The sequence below is a fragment of the Chrysochloris asiatica genome, unplaced genomic scaffold (assembly GCF_000296735.1).
Source record: "Chrysochloris asiatica unplaced genomic scaffold, ChrAsi1.0 scaffold00094, whole genome shotgun sequence".
Taxonomy (NCBI): domain Eukaryota; kingdom Metazoa; phylum Chordata; class Mammalia; order Afrosoricida; family Chrysochloridae; genus Chrysochloris; species Chrysochloris asiatica.
In genome coordinates, this window is record NW_006408612.1 from 5,267,196 (window position 1) to 5,289,961 (window position 22,766).

General features: G+C 36.6%; 1 protein-coding gene across 1 annotated transcript in view; it reads right to left on the bottom strand.

Moving 5' to 3' along the window:
• Positions 1-1,934: 1,934 nt before the first annotated feature.
• CIR1 (corepressor interacting with RBPJ, 1) overlaps positions 1,935-22,766 on the bottom strand; it is a 66,188-nt gene continuing 45,356 nt past the window's right edge. Inside the window, 8 exon segments of the mRNA XM_006878311.1 lie at positions 1,935-2,051; positions 2,053-2,115; positions 2,117-2,424; positions 2,427-2,513; positions 2,566-2,675; positions 4,062-4,133; positions 5,188-5,281; positions 5,284-5,325. Of these exon segments, the coding sequence (XP_006878373.1) occupies positions 1,935-2,051; positions 2,053-2,115; positions 2,117-2,424; positions 2,427-2,513; positions 2,566-2,675; positions 4,062-4,133; positions 5,188-5,281; positions 5,284-5,325 (893 nt within the window).

The window sequence follows — 22,766 nt, forward strand, 5'->3', positions numbered from 1 at the left end:
TTCAGTTACTGAATAATACTGTAGGAAAAATTCAAGTTCCTTTCTCTGCCACCTTCTTCCTCCTCTTAAAAAGTCTAAATGAAAGGATTGCATTTCAGTTACCTTATTCTAAATCAGGGGACATTTGTTTTGTGTGTGGGCATAACTGACATGTTGTTGTTGTTTGGTGCCATTGAGTTGGTACCGACTCAGCGTCCCTATGCACAACAGAACGAAACACTGCCCAATCCCAGGCCAACCTCTCAATTGTTACCACACTTGAGCCCATTGATGCTGCCACTTTGCCAATCCATCTCTCTGGGGGTCTTCCTCTTTTCTCTGACCTTCCACCTTACCAAACATGATATCCTTCTCTAGCGACTGGTCCCTCCTGACAATATGTCTGAAGTATGAGAGACGAAGTTTGGCCATCCTGGCCTCCAAGGAGCACTCTGGCTGCACTTCTTCCAAAACAGATCTATTGGTTCTTTTGGTAGCCCATGGCACTTTAAGTATTCTCCTCCAACACCATAACTCAAAAGCATCAATTCTTCTATGGTCTTCTACAGTTCAAATATTGATTAGATGATTTTTATGGTTCAAAGTTACAATTTCATAATTTCTATAAGCATGTAAATTTATTTAAAACAAGAATTGAGTTAAGCCATTCTATGTCAATTTTGGCTTAATTCAATTCTTGTTTTAAATAAATTTACATGCTTATAGAAATTAAGAAATTGTAACTTCCAACCATAAAAGTCATCTAATCAATATTTGAACTGTATTTAATTACAGATGCTTTTAAAATGTAGCACCCTGATAAAAATATGTGTGTGTCCATGATGTAAAGTATATGGATTTTATTTTTTGGAATTGCAGGTTACTTTTGATTGGCATCAAATATCTATTTTTTTCTACAGTTTTCCCATTGAAACACACGGCACATTTACAGCTAAATTTAAATAGAACTTATATACTTATAGTCATGAAATACATTTAAATAGTGTGCATTATTCCATTTATCACATTATATAAATGCTTAACCTTTAGAAGTAAAATATTAATAGCTATATGCCAGTACTAGAAAGGCCATCTGTGGTAGGCCGAATAATGGTCCCTCAAAGATGTCCACATCCTTATCTGGAACTTGAATATGATACATTACATGGGAAAGGGGGATTAAAGTTGCAGATGGAAGTAAGGTTACTAATCAGTTGATCTAAAATAGATTATTTTGTATTCTCTGGGTGGATCCAATATAATTTATCACAAAGTCCTTAAAAACGGAAGAGGAGTGCAGAAGGTCAGAGTGTTAGAGTAAGTAGATGTAAGGAGGATTTGACTCTTCTGTCAGCTTTGAAGACGTAAGAAGGAGCCAGGAGCCAAGGAGTGTGGGCAGCCTCCGAAAGCTAGAACAGGTAAGGAAACAGATTTTCCCCTAGAGTCTCCTGAAAGAACACAGCCCTGCCAAAACCAATTCTTGCTTGATTCACACTAGTGAATTTCAACAATGATTACACTTCACTTCAAGCAAATTTAAATCTTAAAATAACAAATCTAAATTAAAAAAATAAAAATTGAATTATATCCATCCAACATACTGTCATTCCTTTAATGATGTTTCAGAACAAAGAAAATAACACACAACTTTATGGGGTTTTTGAGTATAGGGCACAAGAAACATATACCAACAGAAAATATTTCTACAACCCCAAAACAGAGATTACTTACAAATACTTGCAAAATGCATTCTTATGGTATTCATGGGTTTTTAATCTGAAATGGCAGCTTACAGAGATGGAAGGTTAAAATAGAGCTTTTTTTTTTTTTTTTTTTAATAATTAGAAAGACAGTAACTTAGCCCTTACTGAAAATATTCAATAAGAAAGTAGAAATACTTTTATTCCCAGGTAAAATCACTTATAGTCTCTTGTTGTTTTCTCTCTGCTTCTGCTTCATTCTCTTTGTGTCACTTTAGTTTGCTTCTCTCCAGAGTTCTGTCTCTGCATTTTCTCTCCTCTGTTTTTATCTGTGCCACAACATCTGCTGTCATTTCTTCTAACTTGCTCTTTTCGCTGGGGCTTCGCTGTGTCAGTTTTCTACCCTCCCTCTGTTTGTAGCTACCGTGACTTCTGTTTTGGCTTCTCCTACTCCTCTCGTCTCTGCTGTGGCTTCTGCTACTCCTCCTGTTTCTTTCCGATCCTCTCTTCTTTGGGCTATCATGATGGATGTTGGACTTTTTGTCATAATCAGAATGGCTCCATTTATAATTCTTCCTAGAACTCTCTTGCTTTAAAAACCTAGGCTTGTCCCTGACTTTCTCCTTGTTACTGTGACTGCTAGAAAGTTCCTCATAAAGTTTTCTCTTCTTAGACTTGTCTTTCTCTTCAAAATCACTGCTGTTATACCCTGAACTTTTATTTTTCTTCCTTTTCTTCTTTTGTATTTTTTTTTCTTTATTGTCACTTTCACTCTCACTGCTGCTTTCTGATGTCTCACTGGAGGAGGAAGAGGAGGATGAGGAGGAGGAAGAAGACGATGAGGAGGAGGAGGAAGATGAAGAGGAGGAGGAAGATGAAGAGGAGGAGGAGGATTTGTTTTTATGTTTTTTATGTTTACTTCTGCTCTTCTGAGGCTTTTTATTTTTTCTATCTTTTTTCCTTTTCTTCTTTTTCTTTTCAAGTCGGTCCAATTTCCTGTAATTGGGAAAAAATAGCAACAGATATAATTGTGTAAAATAATAGTCCTTTACATGAACAATACAATTACAAATCAATAACATACTTTCTTAGAAGCTATTAAAAGTGGTTTCCAAATATAAGTACATTATTTAATCTATGACATGACAAATATTTTTCTTCCTTTCACATTATTCTTGCTAAATAATAAAAACTTAAATGCAGTAAGCCAGTTTTCTAACTTTTCTCAATAATAATTACCTTAACAAAACAAAACATTGTAAGTGACTCATAATTTGAAATTACAGGGTACTCATCCTGACCTACAGAGAACCTGTGAAAAGTTGCAGCATTAGTTGGATTTACAGAAAACTCAAATATAGAGCTATAATCAGATGAAAAAGCCAATTTCATACATGTATTATGTTCGGAACCGACTCGATGGCACATAACAACAACAACAACATTATGTTAAAATACAGAAATATTAGTCAACATTAATTACATTACCAAAATTTAAAGTCATGCATATTGCCCAGAAATTCTGACTATGAATATATTTAACAATTTTTGGATATTCTCTTTTGGTTATATAAAATAAAACAATCATAAGCTCATTATCAATAATTATTTAGTTTTATAAGTAATTAGGATCATTTTATTAAGGCATTCTGAATTTTAAAAAGACTAGGCCACATTCTCAGAAAAGTATTGTGTTTATATGATACATCTGAGTTACAAGTGCCTTCACTAGGTTCAGACTCCTTAAAGGGAAAGGAAGGTAATACCAGGCATTCTCAAAATGCTACATACTGAAAACACCAAGAGCGCCCTCTATTGGGTTTAGCAAACATTTCTTGGATTCTTTATTCCAGAAGTAGTCTGTTGAGCAAAGTTCATATTACCTTAGATTGAAGTATTTTTTCATATTCAGTGTAAAACTTTACAAAATGGAAACAGTAATACATGCCCAAAAAATATTCTAAGAAGAAACCGTGTAAAGATATATCCACAAATCTATTATGTAAAGTGAGCCCAGGAGAAGCACTGGACTTCTTGTGTGAATATCAACTCGACAGCACCTAACAACCAAAAATCTAATCCCAAATCAAATGTTTTGAAAAGTGCAATGACTTTATGATAAACCTGCATGTGCAATCTTATAACTCATTTCTTCATAACTGAAATAAAGACAAAATCGCTTCTTGGAAACCCTATACTGGGTCACTATGGGGTAGAACCGACTCAGTGGCACTAAGCAAACAACAAAAGCTGATGAACAAATCGATATAGGTGATGGATGCATTACAATTTTAGCTCTTAGAAGCTGAGCTGAATATGATACTAAGAAGAAACACAGAAAGAAATGTAGTTGAATTTATTGAATATATACTGCTTAATTACCTGAGAAGTTTCTGTTTTTGTTTGGTTGTTAATGACTTTAAAAATTCCACTTCTGGATCTTCTTCACCTTCACTCGCAACATACTCCTGAGTCACCAAAGAAAGTAGTAAATTGCTAGGTTTTAAGATGCTATTTATCAGACAGCAAAGAAAACATTTACAAACAAGTTTTTGTATTAGGGACACACTACAGATGGATATCATATTCTGGATTGGGTAGCAGGAGAGAATTAAAAACATTTTAAAAAATTGTCTACCTGTCAAGGGAGATTATAGTGTACTAAAAGGTGGAGATGAATGCTTGATCAGCAACAGGAAACTTTATCAGGAAGAGAATGACTGGGGGGCACTGGTAAGATGCTTACAGGAAAACTGCAGCTCTCTATGGCTAGTCTTTAAGGTTAAATCATTTTAAACACTTGTATAAATATTTTATTTATAATTTGGTGAATATAAAACCAAGATCATGAATCTTACAGGAAGGTAAAAATATCTATACTTTTAGCCTTTATATTTTCAACAGCAATCACCAAATATATGATAATGTGTGAACAATCCCTTACAACGTAAGAAAAGTTATGCACCTTTTTTCAGAGCTGTACAAATTTATGCCAGTGAGAGTCTGAGTTTTGGTCTCAGTTTTGTGTCTAAATAGCCACATGACCATATGAAACTAATGTAACTTCTTCTGGGGTTTAGTTTCCAATTAAATAAAAGAAATGGTTTACATTAGAACACAGACATTCAAATACAGTCTTTCAAAATCAATCATGTTCTGGAGCTTTACATAGTTCAGTAAGTTAAGATAGTTAACCAGTGTTAGGGGTTTGTTTTATATACTTCTTTCCATTGGTTCTATTCAATGTCACCTCAGGCATAAGTTAGCAGGAAGAAAAAACTCTACCACCAGTTCAGTTAGATATTTTATCCACATAAACCCAGAGGAGTCGTTTCATTTATTAAAATACAGGTTTAAAAACAATTGATCATTTAGGTTAAAATAATAAAGAATCAAAATCAAAATACATTTTAGGCATTTTCTTTCCTCTATCTTGCTTTCCTATGGATATGCATATTGGAAAACATTAAGTAGCAATTCACAAGCAATCACATTTAGATTTATAGACATTTTCAGCTTACTGATAAAAAGATCATTACCTGTGATGGATCATTTGCGGTCAAGTTTCTCCCCAGTACATTCCGTTTCAGTGCAAACCCACTGTTTCTCATCTCCGCTATTAGCTCCGAGGGGTGCATCGATGGCCCTGTTCACAAAAATCACAGTTTGAATGTATCATTTATATCTCTCTACCTTTTTCGGACTCCACAGTAGGAATGCAGTTGAAGCTTTGTTAAGTAAAATCACAGCTAAATCAACTCAATAATCTTCTGCTGAGCAAATAATCAGATATGATTTTCTAAAACAGCAGTGTGGAGATTCAGAATAGAAAATAATTGCATTTTTCTTTGCGTGCAAGGGGATTCTCTTCTTATGTAACTTTGCCATATTGAAAAAGATACATTTAGATATTGTCTGGTTGGCAGCTTTTTGTATAAAATCAAAGCAAAATGATTTTTAAAACTACAATTAAACTTTTAATAAGCATTCTCTCAAGAGTTCAATTTAAAAGAGATAGTTTATAATTCTAGCTTCCAATTAAAAATTCCTCACCATTATTTATCAAATAGAGTACTCGTGTGACACTATGGGATAAGCACTGGATTGTTAACCTCAAGGTTGATGGTTCAAACCCACCAGATGCTCTTTGGAAACCCTATACATGGTTGCTATGAGTCAGAACTAGCTCAATGACACTTAACAACAAGAACATTTATCAAATACCAACACTAAATATACAAGGGGGCCTCAAAGAGTTTCTGGAAAAATTCCACTATCTTTTCATTCCACTTTTTCCATGACCTTTTTGAAGCCACCTTGTATTGACATGAGGTGATCAACAACATACACAGAAAATTCCACAAGTAACCATCAAGTACTTGAATCTTTCTCTCTCACATACATACAAACAAAGGCAAATTTAAACAATTTTTAGTTACTAGTTTTGGATTGGTGACAAGCAATTTTAGGTTGGCTATAGGTATATGTGCTATATTTTTATAAGCTGCTGTTTCCACTTTGACAAAATCCCAAACTGCTTTTGTTTTCCTTACAGGAAGCAAACTATTGGCAACTTTTCAAAGCAGCTACAGTTTCTGGCCTAAATCATGTACACTGACTTGAAAGAGCTCCTACTGGATGATGTACCTGGAATAAGAATGAAATTGTCCACAAGGAATTTATGACTGAGGTGTGGGACAAAAACTGGTTCTCGTTTGTTGCTTAAATGTTTCTTTTATTTTTCTTTTCACTACTTTCTTGGTCTTTTACCACTTACTTGTATGGTCATCTACATGTTGTCATGGAAAGCAAAAGACAATTGAATTCAAATCAGTTCATTTGTGAATAGCAGCTTTGGTAAAAAGTTTGATGGGAAAACCTCAGATGCAGGTTCTCTGGGCTTTACCATCTGTTCATGCTACCACAATCAACTGCAAGTTGGCTTTAGGAGTTAGTGAGATGACAGGGGAAACTCTCTACCATAGGTCTATGAGGGAGCTATTCATAATGTGATGCTTCAATTTACAAGGGAAAAAAGCCCTAATTGACAACAAAACAAAATTGTAAGGTACCATCTTTGCTTCATTATAATACTAATATTTTATTTAAAACAATGTAAAAATTTTTACCTTCTACATTAAGATACTTAATTCTTAATGGAATACTTACAATGTGGTTGCTAATATTGATGATAAAACCTTAAATAAAAGTTAAATATTAACAATAGTTGTCTTTAACTGGCATAAAAGTACAGATATAATTTATAGCCTTAAATGAGCAACAGAATGTAGTTCAATGTACTGTTTAGGGACTTTTCAAATTTCAGATGTAGAAACATAATTTTATAAAGTATAATTTATAATCTTAATGAAAAATAATTTATAGCCTTAAATGAGCAACAGAATGTAGTTCGATGTACTTTTTAGTAACTTTTCAAATTTCGGATGTAGAAACATAATTTTATAAAGTAGAAAATTTCTTCTGAAATGTCAAAACTGTACATCCTTGTCAACAACTTTATTAGATGTCAAATGAATTCAGAAAACAAACATGTTAAGAATTAGGATAAAAACCACTCCAGTGATGGGACAAAAAACTTGTCTATTATGATGAGAGGTTACTAATTTCATCAAAAGAAGAGTAATTTGATAAGATGTTTTAGAAAACATGGTTTTTACATTTTTGTTACAGTACTTCCAGCTATTTTAAGAAAAAATGATCCCTTTAATGAAACAAACATTACCCTTCTAGCACTTATATTTCCCGAAAGCCCTAACTAACTTTTTTGTGGAGTACATACACTTTGTATACACGTCCATACGGCAGGCCTGTAAATAGGGAAGTGTCTGGTAAACAGTACTCAATATATCACTGCTGTTGTTGTTAAGTGCCATCCAGTCAGTTCTGATTCAGTGACCCTGTACAGGGTTTCTGAGGAGTGGCTGGTGGGTTTGAACTGCCGATCTTGTGGTGAGCAGTCCAGTACTTATCCTATAGTGCCACACTAGAAGTCTTCAGTAAGTAGTAGTTGTTGTTAAGTGCTCTTAAGTGGGTTCCAACTCATAGTGACCCTATAGAGGGTTTCCAAGGAGCAGCTGGTGGGTTTCACTGTAGACCCTGTGGTAACAATTGTTATTTTTACCAATAGCTTTATAGACTGTATCATTGGCTCTTCATCATATGCTACCTCTTGAAATGGTTGAATATTGGCCATTTCTTTTTGATACAGTGACTCTGGGTATTCCTTCCATCTTCTTTTGATGTTTTCTACATCATTCAGTATTTTATCCATAGAAATTGGTCAAAATTCCAAGTTGATGCTTGAATTTTTTCTTCGGTTCCCTCAGCTTGAGAAATGCTTAACGTGTTCTTCCCTTTTGGTTTTCTAACTCCAGGTTTTTGTACATTTCATTAAGTCTTCACTTTGTTTTCTTGAGCTGACCTTTGAAATTTTCTATATTCAGCTTTTACTTCCTCATTTCTTCCATGTACTTTAGCCTCTCACACTGAAGAGCAGGTTTCCGAGTCTCTTTTGACATCCATTTTGGTCTTTTCCTTCTTTCTTATCTTCTTAATGAACTTTTGCTTTCTTATTGTATGATATTCTTGATGTTATCCCACAACTCTTCTGATCTTGAGTCTTTAGTGTCTAATGCATCAAATCTGTTTGTAAGATGATCTCTAAATTCAGGTGGAATATGTTCAAAGTCCTATTTTGGCTCTTGTGGACTTGGGTTGCACCTCAATGTAAAAGAAAACAAAACTCTCCACTATTGGACCAATAAATAACAACAAGATAATGAAGAACAGACTGAAACTGTCAAAGATTTCATTTTGCTTGAATCAATCATCAACACTCACGGAAATGGCAGTCAAGAAATCAATTGACATACTGCAGTAGGTAAATCTGAGGCACACGACCTCTTTAAAGTGTTCAAGAGCAAAGACATCAGTTTAGGACTAAGGTGTGCCTGCCCAAGCTATTTTCAGTAACATTATTATGTAGTGGTTACGAATCAGGCTGCGAACCTTAAGGACAACAGTTCGAAATTACCAGCTGTTCCACAGGAGAAAGATGAGGTTTTCTGCACCCGTAAAGATTTACAGCCTTGGAAATCCTGTACAAGGTCACTATGAGTCAGAACCAACTCCATGGCACATAACCACCACCACCAGATGCATGCGAAAGTTGGGACCGTGATAAACAAGATCGTGAAGAATTGACAGCATTTGAGTTATGGTGCTAGAGGAGAATATTGAAAATACCATGGACTGCCAAAAGAACAAACAAAGCTGTGTTGGAAGAAGTATAGTCAGAGTGCTTCTTAGAAGACAAGACAGCCAGAATAATCTCTCATACTTCAGACACTTGAGGAGGGACCAGTCCCTGAAGAAGGGCATTATGCTTGCTAAAGTAGAGGCTCAGAAAAAAAAAAGACCCTCAAGAGATGGAATGACACAGTGTCAACAGCAATGGGCTCTAACATAGCAAAGATTATTAGGTTGGTACAGGACCACGTAGTTTTTTGTTCTGTTGTGTAAAGAGTCAGTATAAGTCAGTATCAACTCGATGGACCTAACAAAAACAACAATATAGACTGTTCTTTATAAATTCTTCATAATTTAAGTGCTCATCTTACTAACATTTTTTCAGAATACTCTTAGTCATGTATTTTTGTACGTAAAAAAGTTTTTAGACGATGTGATCATCAGATTCTGATACATTTAGCAAGATAGGCTTATACTTTCATGTTACTGCAACTGTGGCTATGTAGCTAAATTACCAGAAATGACTAGTTCTGTGAGAATTTAAAATTTAGTTGATCTGATAAATTGTGCAGCTACGTTGATAAAACCAATTTACAATGTTGCTGTTATGCGCTGTCGAGTCAGTTCCAACTCATAGTGACCCTGTATAGGGTTTCTGAGGAGCAACTGGTGAGCCTGAACCGCCAACTTTGTGGTTCAAACCGACCTTGTGGTCCTGCACTTTATCCTACAGTGCCACACCAGGACTCCGTGTCCTGATTAGTCCCAGACTATTTTCTACTAAAAAATACTACCATGAAGTCAGTCTGTGTCTCAGAACACAAAAAAAAGACTTTGCCAGAAGGCAAAGTTCAAAATATACTTGTAAATGGTCTGCTGTATTTATTTAGGACATTGATTTTTATTGATCAAAACAAAAAGCAATGGCAAGTTAGAAAAAAAAAAAAAAGTTCTGTGGTAAAATAGGTATTTTATCACAAAATAACATATGCAGTCAACAGTTGCAGCTATGAGAAAAGTCTGCTTCTGACTACAAATAGAGAAGAATAAGCCCAGGGTGAAATGCCACAAACAGCATGATGACGAGTGTTGAAGGCAAAGATACCTGTGTTTACTGTTAGTCACTAGGCCCATCTGCTCTTCCCAAGGTCAGGTCTATTTTCCATTCCAAGTTCACCATTTTTTCCAAATGATGTTCTATATTCTGTAACTTTATGATACTAAGAAGGCGAGGTCGACGGTTCGAACCCACCAGCTTCTCAGTTGGAGGAAGATGATGTTTTCTGTTCCCGTAAAGATTTACAGCCTCGGAAATCCTACACAGGGCTGCTGTGAGTCAGAACCAACTCAAAAGCACTTAACAACAGGTAGGAGAGGGCACTGAGTTGTAGGTTAGGTAAGGAGGATGAATTACAAATGCCTTTCCTCCCTCCCCAAATTTACCATGTTAATTTACAGGATGCTGTAGATTGCTGAAACTAAAGTCCTATTGTGGCCCTGTAGGATAAGCACTGGACTGCTAACCAAAAGGTTGGCAATTCAAACCCACCAGCTGCTCCTCAGAAACCCTATTGTTGTTGTTGTTGTTAAGTATCATTGAGTCGATTAGACTCAAAGCAACCCTGTATAGGTCTTCCAATGAACAGCTAGTAGTTTTGAACCACCGACCTTGCAGTTAACAGTGCTTACCCTACAGCACTACACCAGGACTCCTAGTTTAGATGAGGTTTCACAATTTGTATTGCCCAGTTCTGTGGGTTTTGACAAATGCATAACATCTTGTGTCCACCATTACAGTGTAATACAAAATAGTTTCACATACTAAAAAATGCCTGTGATCATTTTTCCTTTTGCCCTTGAACTCGATCTTTTCACTATTTTTATAGCTTTGCCTGTCTCATAATATTGTCATTGGAATCATACTACATGTGTGTAAGTATGCAGCTTTTTCCACTTAGGAATATGAATTTAGGGCTCCTCTGTCTTATTTATTTTTTTGGCTTGATAGATCAGTTCTTTTTGTTACTGAATAATATTTCCGTATATGGATGTACAACTGTTTATCCACTCACCCACTGAAGGACACCTTGATGGCTTCCAATTTTTGGTAATTATGAATAAAGCTGCTGTAAGAGGGGGATTCAAAAAGTTCGAGGAAAAGTGGAATTAAAAAATACAAAAGAAATGGAATTTCTCCACAAATTTTGATGTCACCTTGTATTTGTGTGCTAGCTTTTTAAGTAACTACATGTTCTCATCTTATCCGGATACCCAGGAACATGAATGTTGGATCATTATGTAGGCCTATGTTTGGCTTAGAAAGAAACTACCCGACTGTCTTTCAAAGTGGCTGCACCATTTTACATTTTCAGCTGCAGTTAATGAGTTTTTGTAGCTCCACATCCATGTCAGCATTTGGCATGGTCAGTGTTTTATTTTAGAGTTTAGCCTTTCACATAGGTGTGCATTGTTTATTCACCTTTTCCATGTTTAGATAATTCTACTGATGTGTTGAAGAAACTGTCCTGTAGAATTTTCCATATTCTAAGCAGTCATGTCACTTACATGTTCTTCTAGCCCTGTATTTCCTATGTGCTGGTAGTTAGTTCTGTTGTTGTGAGCTCTAGGAACTTAGACAGTGAAACCTATGAGAGCTAGAACTTGATGGGACTGTCTTATTTGTCCAGGTCTCACAAGTTTCCTGTCTTTGACGGGGAGACTTACCACTTTTGTAGTGTGCGTTTTAGGGGAAAAATAATTCTGTTTTCCACTATGCACAGGTTCCAGCTTTTGCAGGTTTTACTGTATTAAATTATTTGGGGACCTAACTGTACATTTTGGAGTCCTGGTGTGGTGCTGTGGGATAACGTGAACTGCAAAGTTGGTTTAAACTGCAAGGTTGGCGGTTCAAGCTCACCAGCTGCTCCTTGGAAATCCTACACAAGGTTGCTATGGGTCGGACCCAACTCAATGGCACTTAACAACTTCGTATTTTAGACCACATATTTTGGAGAACATATGAAAAGTCTTCCAAAGTTTGGATTTAATAAAACGACACCTTAAATGCACTCATTTCTGGGGAATGCACAAGACTAAGAAAAAAGGTTGAGAATTCATCCAGATATGTTCTTTTAACACTTTCATCATGTATTTATTGTAGCGATGTTACTAGTGGTACAACCAGAAATGTTATAAAGGTGTGTTTTGAAATAATTCCCCAAATTTTATCACAAATAAAAGTACATTATGATTCTTATTTCCATGAAAGAATAGCTTCCTTCTTTCCTTCCTTCCTTTCTTTCTGTTCTAAAGTTACACTGACCATATCTAGTGAACAGGCCTCTCCCAGTTGCTGAATGAAAACAGGACACTTGCAGGCACTAGTTACAGTACATTATGAAGGGAGATCTGTGCTTAGTGAGACTTACTAAGAAATAGCTTATATTGTTAAGTGCTGTCAAGCTGGTTCTAACTCAGAACAACCCTATGCACAACAGAACGAAACACTGTTTGGTCCTGTGCCATCCTCACAATTGTTGCGTTTGAACTCACTATTGCTGCTACTACACCAATCCATCATGTTGGGAGATTTGTGGAGTTTGCTGACACTCCACTTTACCATGCATGACCCTCCTGACAACATGTCCAAAGTACAAGAGATGAAGTCTTGTCATCCTTGCTTCTAAAGAACATTCTGGCTGTAGTTCTTCCAACACAGATTTGCTTGTTCTTCTGGCAGAATGTGGTACTTTCAATATTCTTTTCCAACTCCGTAATTCAAATGCATCGATTCTTCTTCATCTTCCTTACTCACTGTCCAACTGTCACATGCACTGAGGCAACTAAAAATACTATGGTTTGGGTCAGGCACACATTAGTCCTCAAGCTGATATATTTGCTCTTGAACACTTTTTAAACAGGTCTTGTGCAGCAGATTTGCCTAGTGCAATACAGCGTTTGATTTTTAAAACGTTTTTATTGTGACTTGAGTGATAGTTTGCAGACAAGATCATCAGTTTTACATTCAACAAATAATATTTTGTTTCATCTCAGTGACGACAATGCCTTCCATCGAACAACAGTTATTCCACTTCCTCCTTGTGTCTCCATTTCCATTCCACCCATCTTCCCAATCCTTCTCACCTTTGTCCTTAGGAACATGTTGCCCCTTTGATTTTTTTTAACCATTTTATTATGAATTGAGTGACAGTTTACATGGAAAACATTGGTTTTACACTCATTGTTTTATTGCAATGATTACAATTCCTTCTGGTTTTTTTTGGGGGGGCGAGGATATATATTTTGGGGGAAATACACACAAAAACACTAAGGAATATATAATCAGTTAAATGACCAAAGGGCACATTCTACAAGCCTGCCTCCTGCCAGCCAGCACACAGCCTTTCTCTTTCCATGAGTCTAGAATCCTCAGCTGCTTTATCTCTCTATGTCCTCATCTCTGCCTCCATCTCTGGTGTCGCTGTTTCTCTGGATAGGGGCTCACATTCCTCTCGTGCTCTTCTCCTTTGATGATCCTAGGGTCCTCTGTTCCTGGATGTAAGATTAACTACTCCCCCCTTTATGCTATGAAACTTCTACCTTTACAGTTGTGACAGTTGCAATTAGTCATAACTATTACTCACTATTGAATCATAAGAAACTTATCCCCATCTGCTTTCTCCAGACCCATCTAGAAAAGATGAAAACTATTCAGTGGAGATTCAACCTTCCCCCACACACTCTGAAACTAAACTCCCTCTTGAAAACTTGCAAGGCAGTCACTTCATGTCTTTATATTGCCCCCATTTTAGGTAACCAATGTCTAAGTTGCCCATCCCTATCAACCCTGTATACAGAGGAGACAGGATTGATATTTGATGTGAAGACTCCTTCCCTCTCAGTTGTTATTTTAGGCTACTACATCCATAAGTATAGGTCAAGTTCATCATATGTAGCAATTTTCACTTGTTTACCAAAAAAAAATTTTTTTATTTTCCTCTAGTCGAGTTCTGATCATCAAGCTATCGAAGTTAGTCGGATGGGTACTATTTACAAGTTTGGGCATTCTTGTGTGTCTCCCCTCACATCATATCAACTGGATGCTTCACTCTCAGCTCTTGCCCTCCGTGGCTATGTCCTTGTCCATGGGTTCAGGAGTCCTCGGGTCTTACCACAACCAATCCTTCCTCTTCTCTATCTCATCTCCAGGTCTACGTGCCCCTTTGATTTTGAATGATTGACTGTTCCTTCATTCAAAGTGAGTGTATCTTACTAGTGTTGTTGTCCCCCCAACATATCTATCTATTGGTTGGCAGCAAGTTGAGCCATGAGGGTCACTGTTTGGTTTCTTGACTGCTGCTTCGATGAGTTTTGATTGTGGATCCAAGCAAATTGAAGTCTTTGATAACTTCAATTTGTTCTTCATTTATCACATTATTTACTGGTCCAGTTGCAAGGATTTTCATTTTCTTTACACTGCGGTGCAATCCATAATAAAGGCTGTAGTCTTGACCTTCATCAGTAAGTACTTCAAGTCCTCTTCACATCCAGCAGGCAAGGCTGTATCATCTGCATAACGCAAATTGTTCATGAATCTTCCTCTAATCCTTAAATTTTGTAATTCTTCATGTAATCCAGTTTCTCGGATTATTTGCTCAGCATACATTGTGTAAATTATGGTAAAAGGGTACAACTCTAACTTAAGAAACTTTCCTGATTGTAAGCCATTTAGCATTCACTTGTTCTGTTTGAACAAGTGCCTCTTGGTTTATGTACAGGTTCCTCATGAGCACAATTAAGTGTTCTGGAATACCCATTCTTCGTAATTTTATCCATAGTTTGTTATGATCCACACAGTCATATGCCTTTGCATAGTTGATAAAGCACAAGTAAAGATTTTTCTGGTATTCCCTGCTTTCAGTCAAGATCCATCTGACATCAACAATGATACTGTTAGTTTCATATCCTCTTCTGAATCCAGCTCAAATTTCTGGCAGATCCCTGTCAATATACTGCTGAAACCATTTTTGAATGATCTTCAGCAAAATTTTATTTACATGTGATATAATGATATTGTTTGATGATTTTTGCATTCTGTTGGGTCACCTTTCCTTGGAATAGACACAAATACGGATCTCTTCCAATCGGTTGCCTAAGTAGCTGTCTTCCAAATTTCTTGGCATAGACGAGTAAGCCCCTCCAGTACTGCATCAGTTTGTTGAAACATTTCAGTTTACATTTTGTCAACTTCTGTAGCCTTATACTAAGTTTTCAGTGCAGCTTAGGCATCTTTCATCAGTATCATCAGTTCTTGATCAAATGATACCTCTTGAAATGATGAAACATCGACCATCTCTTTTTGGTACAGTGACTATGTCTTCATTCCATCTTTTGCCCAGAGAATCCTTTACTATATTTCAAGTCCAGATTTGAATTTTTTTCTTTAGTTTTTTTCAGCTTGAGAAATGCTGAGTGTGTTCTTCCCCTTTGATTTTCTAACTCCAGGTCTTGGCACATTTTATTATAATACTTTGTCTTCTCAAGCTGCTCTTTGAAATTTTCTGTTCAGATCTTTTGCTTCCTCATTTCTTCCAGTTGTTTTAGTTTCTCTATGTTCAAGAACAAGTTTCAGAGTCTCTTCTGACATCCATTTTGGTGCTTTCTTTCTTTCATATATTTTTTTTTTTCCCATGTCAAGTTTTACTAAAGGTAATATAGAAACAGCTGCAAGCATACATCGACAGAGAACTTCCAGAAGTTCAAGCCAGATTCAGAAGAGGCTGTGGAACAAGGGTTATCATTGCTGATGTCCAATGGATCTTAGCTGAAAGCAGAGAATATCAGAAATAAGTTTACCTGTACTTTGACTACACAAAGGCTTTCGATTGTGTGGATCATGACAAACCATGGACAACATTGCGAAGTATGAGTATTCCGGAACACTCAATTGAGCTCACGAGGAATCTGCGCATGGACCACGAGGCAGTTGTTCAAACAGAACACGGAAACACTGAATGGTTTAAAATCAAGAAAGGTGTGTGACAGGGTTGCATTCCCTTACCATACTCATTCAACTATATGCTATGCTGAGCAAATAATCCAAGAAGCTGGGTTCGATGAAGAAAAATGTGGCATCAGAATTGGAAGAATCATTAACAACCTGTGATATGCAGATGATACAACCTTGCTTGCTGTAAGCGAAGAGTGCTTAAAACATTTACTGAAGAATCCGTATGGATTACATCTCAATGCAAAGAAATAAAAAATCATCACCACTGGACCAAAAAACAACATTCTTATCAATGGAGAAAAGATCAAAGTTGTCAAGGACCTCATTCTTCCTGGATCAAGTATCAACACTCAAGGAAGCTGCAGTCAAGAAATCAGACGACGCACTGCATTAGGCAAATCTGCTGCACAAGACCTTCTTAAAGTGTTGAAGAGCAAAGATATCAGCTTGAGGATTAAGGTGTGCCTGACCCAAGCCATGGTATTTTCAATAACCTCACGTGCATGTGAAAAGCTGGACAGTGAATAAGGAAGACTGTAGAAGAATTTACACATTTGAACTATGATGTGTAGGAGAACACCGAAAGTGCCATGGGCTGCCAAAACCTTTCCTATCTTTTTAATTACCTTCTGACTTCATGGATGATGTTCTTGATGTCATCCCACAATTCCTCTGGTCTTCAATCATTAGTATCTAATACATCAAATTTGTTGTTGAGATGGTCTGTAAATTCAGATGGGGTATACTCAAGATCATATTTGGGCTCTCCTGGACTTGTTTTCACTTTTTTCAACTTCAGCCTGAAATCTGCATATGAGCAATTGATGGTCTAACCCCTGGCCCCACTGGCCATGTTTTGGCTAATGATACTGAGCTTTCTCCATCAACTCTTCCCACAAATGTGTACAATTTGATTCCTATGTATTCCACCTGGTGAGGTTCATGTGTATAGATGAGCTTCTGTTGTTGAAAAAAGGTATCTGCAATGAATAAGTTACTGGTCTTGCAAAATTCGATTATGTGATCTCCAGCATCATTTGTATCACCAAGGCCATGTTTCCCAACTACAGATCCTTCCTCTCTGCTTCCAAATTTCGCATTCCAATCACCAGTAACCATCAATGTATCTTGATAGTATGTTTGGTGAATTTCAGCCTGAAGAAGCTGACAGACTTCTTCAATTTCATCATTATTTGCTTTAGTGATTGGTGTGTAAATCTGAGTTAACAACAGTGGTATTTACTGGTCTCCCTTGTAGGTACATGGATATTATTCTATCAGACAGCACTGCACTTCAAAACAGATCTTGAAATGCTCTTTTTTGGCACTATTCCTCTTCAAGTTATCTTTTTTTTTTTTTAACTGTTTTATTGTTAATTATGTGGTAATTTACATGGGAGAACATTAGCTTTACATTCTTCCTATCGTATATCGTTTCATTGCCATGGTTACAATCCCCTCCATGCATCATCAACCAACCAAAGGGTATACCCCACAAGCCTACCCCTCGGTTGTCAACACACAGCCCCTCTGTCTCTGGATCTAGAGTCCCCAGCCGCTCCATCTCTCCAAGTCATCATCTCTGCCTCCATCTCCAGCGTCACTGTTTCTTTGGGTAGGGTCCTGCACTCCGCTCTTCTCCCTTGATGGTCAATTTATCATTCTTGATGTAGTAAACCATTTGATTAAAAATTGCCAATACCAGTCCATTTCAGTTCACTATTGCCTAGGATATCAAATATTTGAGTTCCATTTCATTTTTGATAACTTCCAATTTTCCTAGATTCATACTTTATATATTCCACAGGTTTGCAGTCATTTCTCATTTTGAGTTGTGCCCCATCAGTAAATGGAGGTCTCAAAAACTATGCTTCAACCACATCATTATGGTCAACTCTACTTTGAGGAGGCAGCTCTTCTCCAGTTGTATTTTGAATGCCTTCCAACCTGAGGGACTCACCTTCTGGCACTTTATCTGACAATGTTCCACTGCTATTTATAAGATTTTCAGTAGTTAAAAATTCAGAAGTGATCTCCTTTTCCTTCTTCCTAGTCTCTCTTAGTCTGGAAGCTCCACTGAAATCTACCCACCAGGGATGACCCTGCTGGTATTTAAAATACCACTGTCATATCTCCAGTATCACAGCAACACTCAAGCTTCCACAGTATGACAAACTGACAGATGAATGGTGGTAGCATTATATTAGGTTCCTAATATATTTCATAAATTTGCTTTGAAGAAAACTTATAGAAAGTAATTTTTAAAAAATTAAAAAAAAAAAACAAAACTAATAAGGGCACAGTAGGAACACGCAGTGTAAGTCACATGAAAAAGTGAGCAAAGCTATTAATAAAGTGTGTGGGTGATTTTTATTTATATAGATGAGAATGTTTTATGTATGATTTTCTAAAGGTTATGCAAGAACCAATTGTACTGAATTGTAATAAAACTGCTTCATACTGGGGATTTTCCTGACGCACTGCCAGTTCATCTTGGTAAGGCTGGAAACAATAGGGTTTCTTGCTGCCCCTATCCCAAGTTCATATTAAAGACAGCTAATTTAATCTCTATTAAAACACATAATATAAAGGAAAACTTAAACATTTCATTTTAATCTATGTGTCTGGAAAATACACAAAAGCAAGGAAATATGAAACTGCCCTTATTGTATACTAGTAAAAAGTACCATTTATTAAAACAACCAGGTTTTTACAGAATCCAGTTAAAGCTATATGACCTATTTGCTTATTATGCCTTTATTAATTAATCCTCCATAGCGTCAACTTTAAGTTACATGCAAACATTTTAGTGATGATACATTTGGCAATAATAAAGTTAATTCATAGTTCTAGAGAACTAAAAAAAAAAAATCATTTGCTCTATACTAAATATGAAGCATTAGAAGTCAGTATTATGTTTTTAAAAAGTTATAGGAATATGAATGAATTCTGTTGAAAAATTATAGGTTCATGAATTTGAAAACATTATGTTGAGTTAAAGAGGTCAGGCACCAAAGAGTATACTTACTAGACATATGATTTACATGAAGTTTAAGAATAGTAGAAATGAACATGTAGGGTTAGAAATCACAATAGTGGATATGGGTGTACGACAGACTGAAAAAAGAAATTTCCTAAGGTAATAGCAATGTTTTATATCTTGTCAGATACAAGGTTTTTGGAATTCTGGTTACATGGGTGTACGTATCTGTTAAACTCTACTACATTTAAGACTAGTGCACTTTGTCCTCTATATTTTATATTATTTACTTTTGTTGAAAATATATACTATATACACCAATGTCACGGTTTCAACACGGACCATTCAGTAACACTGATTCCAGTCTTCAAGTTGTATAAGTGGTCATACTCTCATTAACATAAACGCACTGCCCCCTCAGGTTCCTAGTTAATGTTTTAAGTTGCTGTTGTCAATTTGGTTCCCTATGGATAGATAGGAGTCCTGGCGTGGTACTATGGGTTAATGCACTGGACTGCAAAGTTGGTCTGAACTGAACCATAAGGTCAGTGGTTCAAGCTCACCAGTCACTTCTTGGAAATCCTATACAGGGTCACTATAGGTCGGAACCAACTCAGTGGTACTTCACAACAACAACAAAGATAGGTAGGAGCTATAGGGTAAAGGCTGACACGTCAAACTCACCAGCCATTCCTTGAAAACCCCATACAGGATCACTATGAGTCGAAATAGACTCGACAGCACTCAATAACAACAACAATATAGATAGTTCTTAAAAGAGTATACTGTTCAAGGCAGACTTTTTTTTTTTAACCATTTAAGCTATACTGTTATTCAGTTTTAAGATGACTTCAGGAGATATTTTTGGCTTACGGTTTAAAGATTATTTCAGAGCAATAGTTTCAGATATGCATTCATCCTCCATAGCTCCAAAAAAGTTTAGAGTCAATGAGAACTTGAAACTCCATTGTGCATTTTCCCTTTTGATCAGGATTCATCTATGCGATCTTTGATCAAAATGTTCAATAACAGTAATAAAGGCATCCTTATTTTGGGGCTCATGACAAAAGATGCAGTTGTTCACAGAAGCAAATGATCACACATTTCATTTCCTCCTCCTGTCCCAGACTCTCCTTCCTCCCTTGCTCTAGGTGAATGGAAACCAACTGTTTTGCGTTAGTTGGCCACCTGCAAGATTTTAAGACCCCAGGCACTATGCAATAAACACGACCTATGCATTTTACTTAGGAAAAAAGTTTTCTATAGTATTTTAAATCAGTAAACTCTAATTACTGAGTGACTATGGTACTATAGTCACAGCGACCTGGTTTGGTGCTGTAGGGTAAACATTAGAGTGCTAACAGCAAGGTAAGTAGTTGAAATCTGCCAGTCATTCTAGGAAACCCTATACAGGGTCACTATGAGTCAGAACTGACTTGTTGGCACACAACAAATTGGTACTATAGATTCTAATAAGGAGATCTGGTAATGTAGGAGATCATGAACTGGGCTGCTAACCCTCAAGATCAGCAGTTTGTTGTTCTGTGGGAGAAAGAGGAGGCTTTTTGCTCCTGTAAAGATTTAGTCTCAGAAACCCTATACAGGGTCACTATGAATCAGAACCAGCTCCACAGCACACCACCACCACCATCACCACCACCGATTCTCATTACATTTCTCTCTCTTTAACTATGGAGAGTCTTGCATAGAGAATTTGAGCTTAAACAACCCAAGCATATATCACACAAAATGATTTAAACAATCAGCACCTATTAGTGAAAGCTTATTACTTTTCCTGAAAGATAATCAATATAGAACTTAGCTTTTGCCCTCAAAAAGCATATAATCTTCTTGGGAAACTTGGTTCACATGAGAGAATAGGGAAACTACAAATTGTAAACTGAAGTTTACAATTCTGAGAAGGACATGATGCACAGCGGTTTAGAGCAGCTAGTAATGTCATGCTACTCAGTCACTACCCAAGTCATTATTCACTGAGAAGGTATACAAGGCTTTGATGTGCTTTGAATGTGTGTAAGGCTTTGGGGACCCAAAGATAAATAATTATGATACAGTCCTTATTTCATATGACTTTCAGAAGATTTCATATTTTTCAGACAAGCACTAGACACTGAGTTTGATCTTTAAAAGATCCTAAGAAGTTTTTCTAAGTAAATGGAGCTACATGAGGGTCCAGGTAAATATTCACTAGGTAGACTAAATTTCACTCATTCTCCTTTTCCCAGGTAATTAGAAGCTAATTTCCTTTCTCTGAGGTTGCAGACTGGCGTAGATGATAAGGAGAGCCATGTAAGAGAGTTACAGCCACGATCCGAGACTCTTAATACTCTTTTGAGACTATGGGAAGTACAGCCTTCACTATCCCCACACACACCTTTAATACAGGGCAGAATCATTTATTGGCAGAACAAGATTGCAATTAATTTAATCACTTAATTATAATAATGTTTATAAATAGTTCTAAATGGCTTAACCATTGGCAATCATTTAAAATAAAAATAACCAACATGTACAGAGCTGCATTTTGACTTTTGAAGCACTTTGATTTGATAAGCTTTACTGTACAGGGTCGCTATTAGTTGGAACCGACTCCATGGCACTTCACCACCACCATCACCACTGAACCCTTCAGGATTTGGTTCTTGATAGGTCAACTACATTTTATAAGGGAGAGATAGGATGTCTAACTTCAGTTCTTTAATTTGAGGACTATCATTTAGTCATGAGTTTCATTATTTGCCTATTTCACAGATTCAGCTTTAATGAGATTTTGGTAAAAATACCTTTTGTGCAGCAGGATTTAAAAAACAACAACATTCTGCCATCAGATGGAGGGCTATCGTCATAACTATGCTGGTAGGATTCAAATTCTTAAAGAAGTTACATAAGGGAACCCATGACAAATTCAGGCGACAATGCCAGAAGAAAGTTGAGTTTGTCATCCTTCTTCCTACAGAAAGTCCTTCTAGCATGTTCTTTGGTGTCTTTCTGACAAAGTTTACAGCCAATTATTTTATTAGATTCCCCAACCATGTTCCAAGCAACAAAAAATGTCTTTAACATGACAGGCTGGTGGAAAAGTGGGAGACATAGCATGTGGAAGCAAACTTCTACCAGAGCTACGGCTTAATTTAATATTCTTTTAAAAAACTTTGGTTGGGGTAGAAGTTTACCGAGCAAATGAATTTTCCATTCAACCATTTACGCACATTTTCTTGTTTAATATTAGTTGCCAATTCCCTCAATGTAACAGCACTCGTCCTGCTTCCTCCCTGGCTTCCCTGTTTCCATGTGTCCTTCTTTCCTGTCCTTTTCCTGCTTTGTTTTAGAGCAAATGCTGCCCGTTTGGTCTCATATGGCTGATTATCCAGAGGAGTATGTTCCTCACAAGTGTTACTGTTCACTTTTTAGGTCTGCGTTCTTTGACTACAAAAACGTTTCCCGGGAGTGGGTTCAGTTCCAGGTCTGGTGGGTGTCTACGGGCCTATAGGCCACAGTCTCAGAGGTATGAACAGTTTCCAGCAGACCAGTAAGTCTGCTCTTATTTTATAATTTTTCATTTTGTTCTACATTTCCCCTTGATTCTCCCTAGGACCTTATAGGGTCTAATCAGTAGTTTAATACTTGAGAAAATTAAATCAAAAGTTGGCAAGGAAAAGACCACTTAATATGAAAACAAATATTTGCAACAAATATCAAATAATACTCCCCTCAATTTAAAGTACTTATTCCTTTTTATATTGTTTAAACACACAAAAATTTATAGACTAAATAGACACTTGAAACATTTAGTGTCTATCATCATTTT